The sequence below is a fragment of the Halichoeres trimaculatus genome, unplaced genomic scaffold (genome assembly GCF_033239565.1).
Source record: "Halichoeres trimaculatus isolate MK-OKI-2021-1 unplaced genomic scaffold, fHalTri1.1 fHalTri1_scaffold_18, whole genome shotgun sequence".
NCBI classification, from domain to species: domain Eukaryota; kingdom Metazoa; phylum Chordata; class Actinopteri; order Labriformes; family Labridae; genus Halichoeres; species Halichoeres trimaculatus.
In genome coordinates, this window is record NW_027437196.1 from 6,031,218 (window position 1) to 6,043,944 (window position 12,727).

General features: G+C 38.1%; 1 protein-coding gene across 1 annotated transcript in view; it reads right to left on the reverse strand.

Annotated features, from left to right (window-relative positions):
- The window catches only part of LOC141807704 (sodium channel protein type 5 subunit alpha-like), a 244,433-nt gene that overhangs the window by 141,293 nt on the left and 90,413 nt on the right, over nt 1-12,727 (reverse strand). Inside the window, exons 7-8 of the mRNA XM_074693871.1 lie at nt 7,161-7,252; nt 2,254-2,496 (exon numbers count right to left, since the gene is read on the reverse strand). Coding sequence (XP_074549972.1) covers nt 2,254-2,496; nt 7,161-7,252 — 335 coding nt within the window. The remainder of the gene's footprint in view (nt 1-2,253; nt 2,497-7,160; nt 7,253-12,727) is intronic.

The following is a 12,727-nucleotide window of genomic DNA, read 5'->3' on the forward strand; positions in this document are numbered from 1 at the left end:
AAAACCTATTTTTCAAAAAGTGACCTCTTTCTCGTTTCAGTTTCAACTCCAAACTCTTTTACATAAAGCTTGATCACAATCTATGTTGGAAACTTGTAAATTGCATTAAAAGCAAAATACCAAAAATCGATTGATATACTATATAAAACTAAGGAAATTCTTAATTTAAATATGTTTTACTGTTCTATAATTCTTCCATACATTACTTACTGTGTGGAAGTTTGGGGGAAAACGTACAAAACAATCACAAATTCCATCTTTTTGCTTCAAAAGAAAGCAATCAGGCTCATAAACCGAGCTGATTATCGAGAGCCAACACACTCATTAACGTACTCATAAATTTACAGACTCTAAAATTTTGTGAGCATGTGGATTTAAAAATGCTTCACTGATGTACAAAGCATGCAAATAACATGCTACCAGATTGTATCCAGGAGTATTATAAGATCATTTTTTAACTTAACGTTTGTTCGCTTTTACTTTACTGTGTACAAGAGTTTTATGTTCAGAGTTTTAGTTTAGAGACCGAAATAAACTAGACTAATCAAACTAAACTCTAAAAAAATAATTACTATTTCTTGGTGACAAAAAAAACAAGATGATAAAAATTCAAAAGGAGACAGAATTAAAAGTGTCGAAAACAAAAATATTTTTGTGAGGAAAAAAAGAAGCTTCAAGAGAGAAAGCGCTGAAACAAATCAAAAAAAGAAGACACAATCAAAATAGAGAAAATAAACCATCAACTTTGAGTTGCTGAGATGTGTGTGTGTGTGTGTGTTGAAGTGTGTGAGAGTGTGTGTGTTTACATTGATGTGCAGTGACACACAGGCAGAGCGATGTTTTGGTTTCATGAAGAGAAAAAGACGACGTACGGTTCAGGTTTCATCTGACAGCAGCGTTAAGTGTTTCCTTAACCCTGACCTCGACCCATACCTGTGTGTGTGTGCCAACGTGTGTGTGTGTGTGTGTGTACTGTAAGTCCACATATTATGTTCCCCAGTCCACATGCCTGACATGTCAGATTGTGTATATACCAGCTGACCTCTCCTGACCTCTCTGTGTCAGTGTGTGTGCATGTGTGTGTGTGTGTGTTATTGATGTCACTTGTAACCACAGCACGACATGGCATTGTCCTGTCTGTTTAAGAACACCAGTTATCACTGCAGCCTCACACACACACACGCACACACACACTGAGCAGATTATACAAGCAGCCTGTCATGTTCTGCTGTCAGTTTGTTTCCCATCAAACCATCTGACGCGCTCTGTGTTTAAAACCCTTTAACTCCTGAAATCAAAGAATGCATTTAACATAAAACTTTTTATCTGGAACCAGAAACAGTTTTTATTATGAGCGCCTCAAAGCTACAAAACTCCATCCACAAAAACACCAATTTAACTGTGGGAGTTGCTGATCTACCACCTGCCTAGATCTGTTATTTAGGGTCATCCCCCAAAGAGCAAAATTGGCACACACCTCATGATCACCAAAGTTTTCAATATGATATTAAAATTGACCCCCAACATTCCATAATTTCCTCTGTAGCGCCACCTAGGCACACAAAAACGCCTCTAGTTTCCAGTAGGAATGTCACACAGAGATCAAACTGACGTCAAAATGTTCATCTCATCAAGACACAAAAATCATACAACGACACCCCTGACCTATTTCCAACAGGAAGCCGGCTATTTGCCTTTCAAAATAAAATTTTGCCACATTTTTTCAAAAATTATCTTATCCACAACCATAAGTGGTATTGGCTTGAAATTTGCTCACATGACAGACTGGATCCTACTTTACAAAAGCTGTTATGGATTATGTTGTTTCTCAAATTGTTTTTGAATGGGGAGCCCTTAAAGTTGGTGAACCCCACAGAAGCCCTCACACCTCCTCCATTAAAATGAATGGGAGAGTAAGATCAAGCTGCGGCATTTTGGCTTCTACACCAAAAAGTAAAAGTCCTACAGCTTTAAAAATGACATGGGTGGAGTCCTCACAAATATTCCTGGAAAAATATCATGTTTGTACGGGGATTAGGCCAACATTCTGGCCTAATTCTATGAGGAGTTGTTTCCAAACTTTTGTGGATTTGACTCCTCTCTGCTGCAGCAGTTGATGTCACACACTCATTAGGAGCTGAGTGCAGCTTTATTTTTGGTTTGTTGTCGTTTTGTTATGGTGTTGTTTGTCTTCACTGCCTCCTGAAATAAAATAACACCACGTTCAGAAAAAATAAAACCTTTGATTCTTACCCTCATCGTTGACAAACTCCTTGATCGACGCCCACGTCTTGTTGTTGCAGAAGAAGGATGTGTTCGTCTGCAGCGTGTCGTTGACGCAGAGCGCTGTGCTGCGGACGCACTTCTGCCGCAGGTTTCCCATGAAGAGCTGCAGGCCGATGAGTGCGAAGACGCTGAGGCAGAAGACGGTGAGGATCATCACGTCGGCGAGCTTCTTCACTGACTGAATCAGAGCGCCGACGATGGTCTTCAGGCCTGCCGGGGGCGCCGGGGCGCAAGGATGCAGAGAGAGTTAGTGTTCACACAAAAGTCACAGTGGGGGTAAACCCCTTATTCAGACCAATTCGAGCAAGAATCTTTTTTTTTTTTGGTCAAATGCTTCTGATTTAAAGCCACCCTTTTAGAAGTTAACATCTTTAATGACTTTAAAGAAGACTTTAAAGCTGACTCCTGTTTGGTCAGTTGAATCCGACAAACTAAGAAGAAAGTGAGAATTTGAGTCAAAAAGAAGAGTTCCTAAAACATAATTTCTCTTTTTTTCTGAAACAAGCATACCGAGAAATGTACAAAAAAACTGTAAAAAAGACTATGTAAAAGTCAGTGTTCATGTCAAATGTTGGTTTGCAGGGCTTTGGGGTCTGTGAGCTGAGCCGAACTTCAACTCACTAACTGAATCCATCTGCTTCACAATTGTTAAAAACTATGACAAATGAATTCAAACTCTAACATATCCAAAACATTTTATATTTGGCTGCATAGGGATGTCAACATGGGGGCTCCAAGCTGAGCTGCTCTAAGCTTCTTTGAGTTTCTAGGGTCATTTTCTTTATGGCCAACATACACCAGATGCGCCTGGCTCTGCTCTGTCACTGCTGCTGATCAGACATGTTTCTATTCAAGTCAAGTTTCTTTTCACTGGCTTCGCTCCTTTGCTCTCCAGGTGAGTCCCAGTACTGGAAAGTCGAGGCGGAGCAGGACGGGAAGCCATGCATGGAAACCACGCCTAGGGATGGGTACTGACTTTATCGACCGAATTCTGTCAAAAGTACAGGGTATCGATTCAGGTAAAATCAAAAGATACCATGCTTAGGTACCTAAATACATCCTTGTGACTGTGGAAGAGTAGGAGATTTTCCATGCTGGACATGAACAAAGCATTACAGGGTTATGTACTGAAGAATAAATATGTTAAATTAAAAAGAATCTACATCTTATTGTTGAACAAATTGATATCTTTTACCACATAAACATACAAAAGTACCAAAAACTGGTACTGATGGGTACCGATACCGATTGCCAGGTACCTGGAATCAGTACTATATTGTTTCCAATGTGAAAGGTACCCATCCCTACTTAATACCAGTGACTTCGAAAATTAAACAAAGTGAGTCAAAACCAGACTTAATTAGCTTGACTATAACAACAAGCAGACATAATGAGCGGAGCCAGACCAGGAGTCAACAGGTTTGAGGTTTTACAGCCCAACGTTGGGATGGGAACTGAGGATACTCCTTGGTCTGTGACTCCAGTTCTGATACTGCCAGACTGAAAACCCAGCCGGAGTCAGTTGACAGATGGGAGCACCTAGTCAACACGCCACAGAGCGGTGCCGGACCGGAGTCGCATCTGGTGTGTTACCAGTGTTTGTGTTGAACCATTTTTACTGAATCCTGGTCACTCCAAAATGATCAGATCCAGAGTTTAGCCCCTTGATGCCTGTTGGCACAAATTTACGTCAGGACTAGATTCAGCTGATGTGACCTTTGTATCCCATACACATCATATAACTTAATTAAAGTTACTGTATATGCTATATTCAAATCAACAATCTTCCCTCAATTTAGAATCTGTAACAATGCAAGAAAAAACAACAATAAAAATGCAAAAAAACAACGACAGTAAGGGGGTTAAAACATCCAAAACATGACGTGTCTTTCTGACCTTAACAAACGAGTCCGGGGGGCTGCTGGCTGAGCTGCAAGTAACTTTCTAAACTTTAGTGGTCATAGATTTTACAAGCAAATTTCAATGAGTTTAAGCCTACTGAAAAAGCTTTGTGTTGTGGTAAAAAGTTTCATATTGGACGGGGAAATCTGATTCAACTGACAAAATCGAGAGTCGTTACGGAGCCAGCTTCTTAAGTCTTCTTCAGTTTCAAGATGAATGCATCTGTGAATCTGACTTCAAATTAGAGAAGCAAATTGAAGAGGAATAATCTTTATTACAAGAGTTACCTAAAGAGAAATTGGAAAAATGACAAATTTTAATTCAACTTAGAGTTTTTTTGTTCAGACAATGGGAATAACTCTGCTGTGAAATGAAAATAATTTTGTCATTTGAGATTAAGAGATTCTAAAAACTTTGAAGAATTGGTTTTAAAATGCAATTTCACCATTTCTTCAACTTTTTGGTTTCCATCTGACAGCAGCTTTCAAAATTAACTCCTAACTCCTATCACCTAAAAGTGAAAAGAAAAAAACAGGCAGCACACTCCCCACAAACATTCAGATAAACCCAAACACACACAAAGAGAGAGGAACATATGGCAAAAACAGCAGGAACAAAACACGCTGAGAACACAAAGGGTGCAGACAAGTCGACAGTCCTCGGCCAATCTCCCCAAATCAAAGAAACGACCAGTTTGAGTTTGAAGTGAATTCATTAGAAACAGACACGGCGCGCTTTTCAGCGGCGTCCAAAGCGTCTCTCGTGCTGGCTCTTACACTCAGCATTGTTCTTCACATTGTAGCGTCTGTAAGCTAATGAATGAGTGTGAGTGTGTTCGGTTGAGCCAGCATTGATGACATGCTTTAAAATGTTGCTTCTACTGTGACGTAGTTATAACGTGTGTCAGACATCGTTATAACTGTCATGGTGTTAATGTGTTTAAATCAAAGGAAGTTGTTAGCGCTGCATGCTAACATGCACTGTGGAAACATACAGAGGCTAGCCAGCAACAAGCTGAGGAAACAGCTGGAGTCAGAGGGTTAGCGTTCAGCTGCGTGGCATTTTTGACCCTCTGTTGATGCCGCCATCTGGCCAGATGGTGGCAGTGTTTGGGATGACCTTTGTTAAGTGATTTGAATGCTTGCATTTAACCCTGGTTGAGTTTTAGCTGACATCTTGTACTGCAGTCACAAAGATTTAACTAGATAAGATAGACAGATTTCTGTTTTTTCATATAAAATCTGGGGAGTTACACTAGCATTTGCATATTCACCATGTCTCAGAGTGCTTTTTATTGCAGTGATGGGTTTGCACAGTATGTTGTGAAATTTGAAGTCACTTGTGTTATTTATTATTATGTTATTTTATTCTGAAGTTTCAATTCAGTTAAAACAATTTTCTTTAATTAACAAATACACATTTTCATAGATGAGCATGGTTCTGTACACAAATGATGTGTGTTCTTGAAATTCTGTCACTCTTAGACATTAGACTGTTCAAATGTAATTAGTTTGTTTTGATGATAAGGTTGTCTTATTGCAAATTTTGCAGTTCTTTATTTTTGTTTTTGACTTTTAAATATTTTAAAAAATGACTTTATCTCAAAAAGCAAGTTATGTATTGACACATCTGTGACATATCTGCAATTTTCTTTTACTTTTGTTAGTCTAAAAAATATGGCTATGCAGTTTCTTTATTTTGAGCTTTATATATATAAGAAAAAATATATCTTTTTTATTTTATTTTTTATTTTTTATTTATTTATTTATTTTTAATTAAACAAATCTTTTTTAATAAAAAAAAAACTTTTTTTTTCTTTCTTTTTTTTTTTTTTTTAGGTTTATTGCACTTTTAAGCAATTTATTGTGGTAGTTCGGACATAAGTCAGTACACATTGTTGAATTTTGGGATATACATGCTATGTTGGTTTAGAACAAATACCAATACTTAAAACACAAAAAAATGCAATACAGTGTGTAAAAAATGGTCTACTTGGAAAATTACAGCTGGGACATTTGAAGATGTGCTTGATATTATTTTAATTAGGGTTGGGAGAAAAAATCATTATACGACATATCAGGATCCTTTGTTTGACAATATCAAAAATGGGATTCTTTGTCAAAAAATCAATTTTATGTTTCAAACTCAAATTCTTTATTTCAGTCTTTGTTTAAAAACTGGACTGGAAAAAACTGTAAAACCCGACTTATAAGCTGCACTTTAAAAACTTTATTGTTGCCTAAAAAGTGAGATGCGTCCATAACACCTGTGCAACCAGAGGTAATTTATAGTGTCAAAGTATTTTTTCAAGTATTTTAGCTTGTTGGCTTAAGCTATCTAGCTAGCAACTGCTTCAATTCCCCCTACAGTGCTGAAAAATGTCCAGAAAAAAAGGTTTAAGCAGCACAACTTTTAAGCTTGTTGTTAAAGGCTGCTACAAGCACTGAAGGCAAAGCTACACGTCTGCAGAAAAAACTGCACATTGCTGAAATGTTGGAATTAAGTTTAAAAACATTTCTTTCCTGGTGCACTTCAGATTTTACAGTTTCAAAAATGCTGCAGCCTCATTGGTTTAAATTTTTGTTGCACTCCCTGATATCTGCCTCTCTTAACAACTTCAAGGACGCTGTTCATCTTTTCCAACCTGGCCTTGTTGTTCGGGTCGAAATGTCAATGAATTTGCTTTTTATGTTCAGTTTGAACTTGTTCTTTATGGCTTGAATTACTCACAGAAGCAGATTCATGGGAAGTTGCTGTTTGCTAAGCCTCTGATGTCCACACACAACTTATTATCAGCAAGACTCTAGTGTTTACGTCTGCATACCACCTCTGCATACTTCAGTAAAACGTGTTAGAAAGAGGCAGTATAGGATTCAGCAGGTGGTATGCAGGATGAGTGGTTTAGAGCTTCCAGCAGACTCCGGCCGGACGGGGAGCGATTCATATCCACTCCCCTGCGATGGCGTCCTCACCTGGGATGACTGAGATGGTTTTGAGCGCTCGCAGCACCCTGAACGTCCTTAAGGCTGACACATTACCCAGGTCCACAAACTCAGTCACATATCTGCAACAGGCCGGGAGACAGAAGCACAAAAAACAGACACACACAGAAGGGTATGACCACACTGAGCAACAACGAGCCAGCACAGAGGGAGAGAAGAATGGAGATACAAAGAGAGAGAAAGAGATACCGCAGAGACAGGCCGGGTTGGACGGCAACACTGGAGGTTCAAGCCAAACATCAACTTTGAAGAAGGGAAATCAGATGGTCAAAGCCGCTCACGGGGACATTTAACTGGAGGCCTCGCCAATTCAGGAGTTTCAGTCTTTGCAAATACACAAAAATTTATTTCTCAGGTCTTTAGAGTTAACCTGATTGGTTTTCTTTCAAATGATGGTTTGTGCAGCTATAAAATATTTTATTTTATTGTACATTTCTTAAGTGTGAATTTATCTTGAAATGTTATTCCAGTTATAAATTTAGCTTATGTTTTAGTCCACTTTGTTTTTTATGTGCTCTGATTTCTGTCAGTAACATATTAAAGCCACTTTAAGACAGTTTCAATAGTTTTAGCAAACTCTGTTAGCGTTGCTTTTTTGCAACGATTTCCATAAATATCGGAACAATAACACTATTCTGGATATTTTTAGCCACGACAATCCCAAAATAACAGTTGTCATGAGAGTCTTAGTCTAGAAACAGACAACATAGATCCCCAAATCAAGATTACTAGTGATTGAATTGCACCATGTACTACATACTTTGACCACAGGGGGCGCTAAAATCCACACAAACTGGAAGATGGCCACAGCTGTTGTCACACTTTTTATTTTGGCCTAAAATTTCTGATTTTTTTTTACATTTTTTTTTTGGCTACTGGTGATTAAATGTGAAAAATCTCCAGTTCTGTTTCCCGTGTCAGGCTTTGTTCACCTGACTTCTCCTTCGTTACTGTGTTCACTGTAGATCAGGTGATTACACTTCTGACCCCTGGATTAGGAAAAGAGTGGGGGAAGTGGGCGGGGCTAATACTGCAGGACATGGCAGACATTGGACGAACAATAGAGGACGTTCACGACGAAGTTCACGATGATGAGTGTTTTGTTTTCAGTCCCGTGTCGCCCCCTGGTGGTGGTGAGGCCTTACCTGGGATGACCGAGATAGTTTTCAGGGCTCTCAGCACTCTAAAGGTTCTCAGCGCCTGCAGGTTCCCTACTTTGATAAACTCTGTTAACAGCCTGTAGGGGGCAGTGTGGTGGTTTTCAAACATACAACAAAAGGAGAAAAACACAACACAGTCTGAAAATAGAGCGGTGATTGGATGTTAAAGCCTAGTTTGTCAGAGGGACAGTACATAAACCCAAAAAATGTCAAAGTGCAGCGAAAGAAAGTGGTTTGAAATATAAAACAGAGAATCATGGGTAAACTCCGTGCTTCTTTTGGTGCTCAAATACATTAAGAGAGTGTTTTTTATTTGAAAATGCTTAATACATGCTTAAATATGCTATTCCATGATATTACCAAGTATGTTAATCATACAAATTTTACATTAGGAAATAACTTTGGTCATGTTTTGATGAGGAAAAAGTGAATTTTTATGGTTATACTGACAATTATAATTCAAACTGGAGAGATTTTTTAATTATTCAAACTTCTTAAAAGTATTTGTATTCAGGACTTATCAACAAAAGAGGTTGATTTGATGTAAAAAAAAATAAAATAATAAATAATAATAATAATAATAATAATAATAATAATAATAATAATAATAATATAAATAAATAAATTGAAACATATTTAAAACTGATAAGAAATCCCTAATAATCTTAATAATATTCAAATTAAGAAGCTAAAATTGCCAAAATTAGGCCAGGAAAATTAGAGCTCCCCCTGGTGACAGGCTGCAGCATAGGTCCCAAACCCTGCCTCCCCTATGTTAAAAGATGGGACATAGGTCAAACTTTAAAAACCCAAATAAAGTCAAATAAATGTTTGCAAAACATGGTTTATTTTGTTAGCCTTAGTTCTTATTTTGCAGATTTATGTCACATTTATGTTCATTTTCTGATGAAGTTTGGTTGTAGCCTGGCAAAGAATTTTGAAAGACAACTTGTTTTTTATAGATGCTCAAAGAAAAGAACAAAAGCAGAGAAAGCTCGATTTGGACAGATGACCCTCAGAGCAGGACTGAGTCTTTGCCCTCCTTGATGTGAACCGTCTCCACCTCTATCTCCTGGTCATCTCTACCTGCATGTAAACGGCCTGCTCTGACTGCTCGGCCCCCCTGCCTCCACCGTAATTCAATCAGCCTGCCAGTCAGCGCTGGTGAAATATGAGCCGTAATGGAGGGCCGTTAGCAGCTGGGATCAGATAACTCCACCTCACAGGGGGCCCAAAACGACCGACGTAGCACGGCGCCCTTCTGGCTCTTCCACTGTTTCAATCTAAAGGAGGCGGCTGTGGACAAACCTGTTGTCCAATAAAAATCAGTGTTTGTTACAGTTCCTCTCACCTTTCTGTCTCAGCTCTATGCTGGAGTTGGTCAACAGAGCTGTCAATCATGACATCACATCCCCTTTTTTTTAATATTAAGTAACTTCTTCAAACTGAACTTATCAGCAAAACAAACACTTGGAATAGTTTAACTTATGTCTCATCTGTTAACGTGGAGGAAGTTGGCTTCAGGGATTATACGGCAGGCTGTCAGCAGGGGGAGCTCTAAAGATGAGTTTTATGTCGGTAAATTTTGAAGTCAGGGTCATATTTTCTCAAAACACTGATAATCCAAAAGTTTTTATTTTATTGCTATCCGGAGCAAAATTTTAGTTTTAATTTTGGTATAAAATTAAATAAAAACTCAGTCTAGCTTTGAGGAATAAATTTGTAAAAAGGTTTTTTTTATCGTGTCAGAAAAAAAAGCCACTGGAAAAAAAGTCAATTTTTTTTTTTTTTTATTATTATTATTTGTTTGAGAAAAAAAAAAATCAAAGATTAACGTCAAAATTCTATTTTTTATTTTTTATTTTTTTTTTTTTTAAATATGAGAATTCTGACTATTTCTCTATTAAAAAAAATATTAATGATAAAATAAAATTGGACATTTTTTTTCAGTGGCCCAAATCCTCTTCCATAGTAATTAACTATTGAGACCCAGTAATTATTATTATTATTATTATTTTTAAATCAGGCTGTAAAAATGCTTATTTCTGATGTAAAGCACTGTTTTTTATAATGGGTGTGCTTCTGGGCTTTCTGCAGCCAGCCTCTAGTGGAAATTCAAGGAACTGCAGGTTTTATGATTTTTACATCAGAGGTTGCCTGTTTGCATTTCTAATTTAGTGACAGCCAATGAAAGGCTCCAAAACCCTGCTTCAGAAACAAACAGATGAAGTCACAGAGATTACATCCACGTTTTTTTTTTATGTCTTTGTTGTCAAGGACATTGGTTCTTTATTTTTAATTTTTAATTTTTTATGATATACTGAAATTTCTGTCAGCTTAAAATGTTTTCTTATTTTGTTGTTTAGTATCAGAATAATTTTCTGAATAACTCAGATCATATTTTGGCGTTGAACTCAGTGATTTTGAGTCAAAAAGATATTGAACAATGAACGCCATGAAAACAGCTGAGTCCGCCGCGGCTGCTGCTGCTCTGTGATGGCAGCCATTAACATGTCATTACACCCGCAATATCAGTAACACAGGGGCGGACCAAGTGTGTGTGTGTGTGTGTGTGTTTGTGTGTGTGTGTGTGTGTGTGGGGAGGGTGATAGACTCTGTTACCATGGGAATTCAGACTCTGTAGGAGGGGAGGGGAGCATCAATCAGACATTAGGTGTGTGTTCGTGTGTTTGTGCGTGTGTGTGTGTGTGTGTGTAAGGATGGGTGTGTCTATTTACTGACCATCACTCTGGTTTTAATAAAGCCGGGCACAGAGGGGTGATGTGTCAGGGGCGGAGTGTGTGTGTTTGCAGATGTTAAAAGTGTGTGTGTCTCTATACATGGATTTTTTTTTTCGTGTGTGTTTGTGTGTATATGACGCCACATTCAGTTAACAAGTTGTCCATCCTTGATGCACCCCTGTGTGTGTGTGTGTGTGTGTGTGTGTGTGTGTGTGTGTGTGTGTGTGTGTGTGTGTGTGTGTGTGTGTGTGTGTGTGTGTGTGTGTGTGTGTGTAGAGTGAGACAGAGAGAGGTGACTTATGTGTCCCTGTCCGGCTAAGGATCCATCTGACCGCAGGACGGCCCTCAGTTCAAGGACACACACACCTACTGACACAGTGTGTATGAGTGTGTGTGTGTTCGTGTGTGTGTCCATGTGAGTTAAAGCGTGTGAGGCAAAATGAGACAAAACGATACATAAACACAGAAAAACAAAGCATAATAAGAGAAAAATGTATAAGGATTTTAATTTTTCTGCCTCTCTAAATGGGCCCAAAAGACTCCATTTCCCAGGATGCCTTTCCAACACTCACTCAAACAGGGCTATGATAATATTAGGGGCTGATAAAATAAATCCTGCTCCTTGTTTTAATGGAAATAAATCCCAACACTCTTCAGGTCTGACCTAAACATTTTAAGGTGAGGGATTAGGAGAGTTTATTTGATTCGATATTAAATTAATTATCTGATTTAAACACTAATTTATCGACTACACGCAATAAGAAGCAGGAGTTATTGTCTCTCTACTCTAAACTGATAACTGGTGCTCCAAGACTGCTTAAATTAATGGCATCATTTATTAATCTGGATTATCTCCACAGTCTCACTGCAGGTCGCTGATATAAGTCAGATTTATCTCACTTACATCGCACAAAGATCTGCTGAATCGACTTTGTTCTCATGGTGGAAAACTTTAGCGTCTGAAATAAAAAATTGTTTGCATAATCCTGTTTTTTTTTGCTTCATAGAGTCATATTTTTTTAGTGATGCTCCGAACGTTTTCCATGGACCAGTTCAGCACATGGACTCTTCTACTACAGAGCCATGCTGTTGTAGTGCAGTGTTGCTGTGCAGAGTGGTTTGGCTGAAATATGGAAGGTCCTCCCTGATGAAGTTGTGGTCTGGATGGTAGTATACTGCTCCTAAACCTAAAGATATCTTTCAGAATTACTGGAGCCTTCACTGATGTGGACTCTCCTGATCCCCAGTCCTTAAGGGATGCATGCTTCTTCTCCTCTTTAAGCTTGGCTTATGTTTAATGCATCCACAAGGTACACACACACACACCTTCATGTGGAAAAATGCATCATTTTAACAGCCTTGCCTCCTCGCTCGGACCTTTTCAAGCAGAAACTTTCAGAGGCGCGCACATTAGGGATGGAAGAAAAAGAATTGTTTAATCGTAGTATCTTTTTTTTTTTTTTTTTTTTTTTAACTTTGCTGTAAAGATTTTAAATTGTGTTTTTGTTTTTTAGTTTTTTTAAGAAATTGATTTTATTTTTATTTTTTAAATCCTACATTTTAGTCTTTGTCTATATGCTTGGTTGGAAAAAGTTGAGATGTTAGATCCCCTGACTAAATCCAAAAAACAGACTCA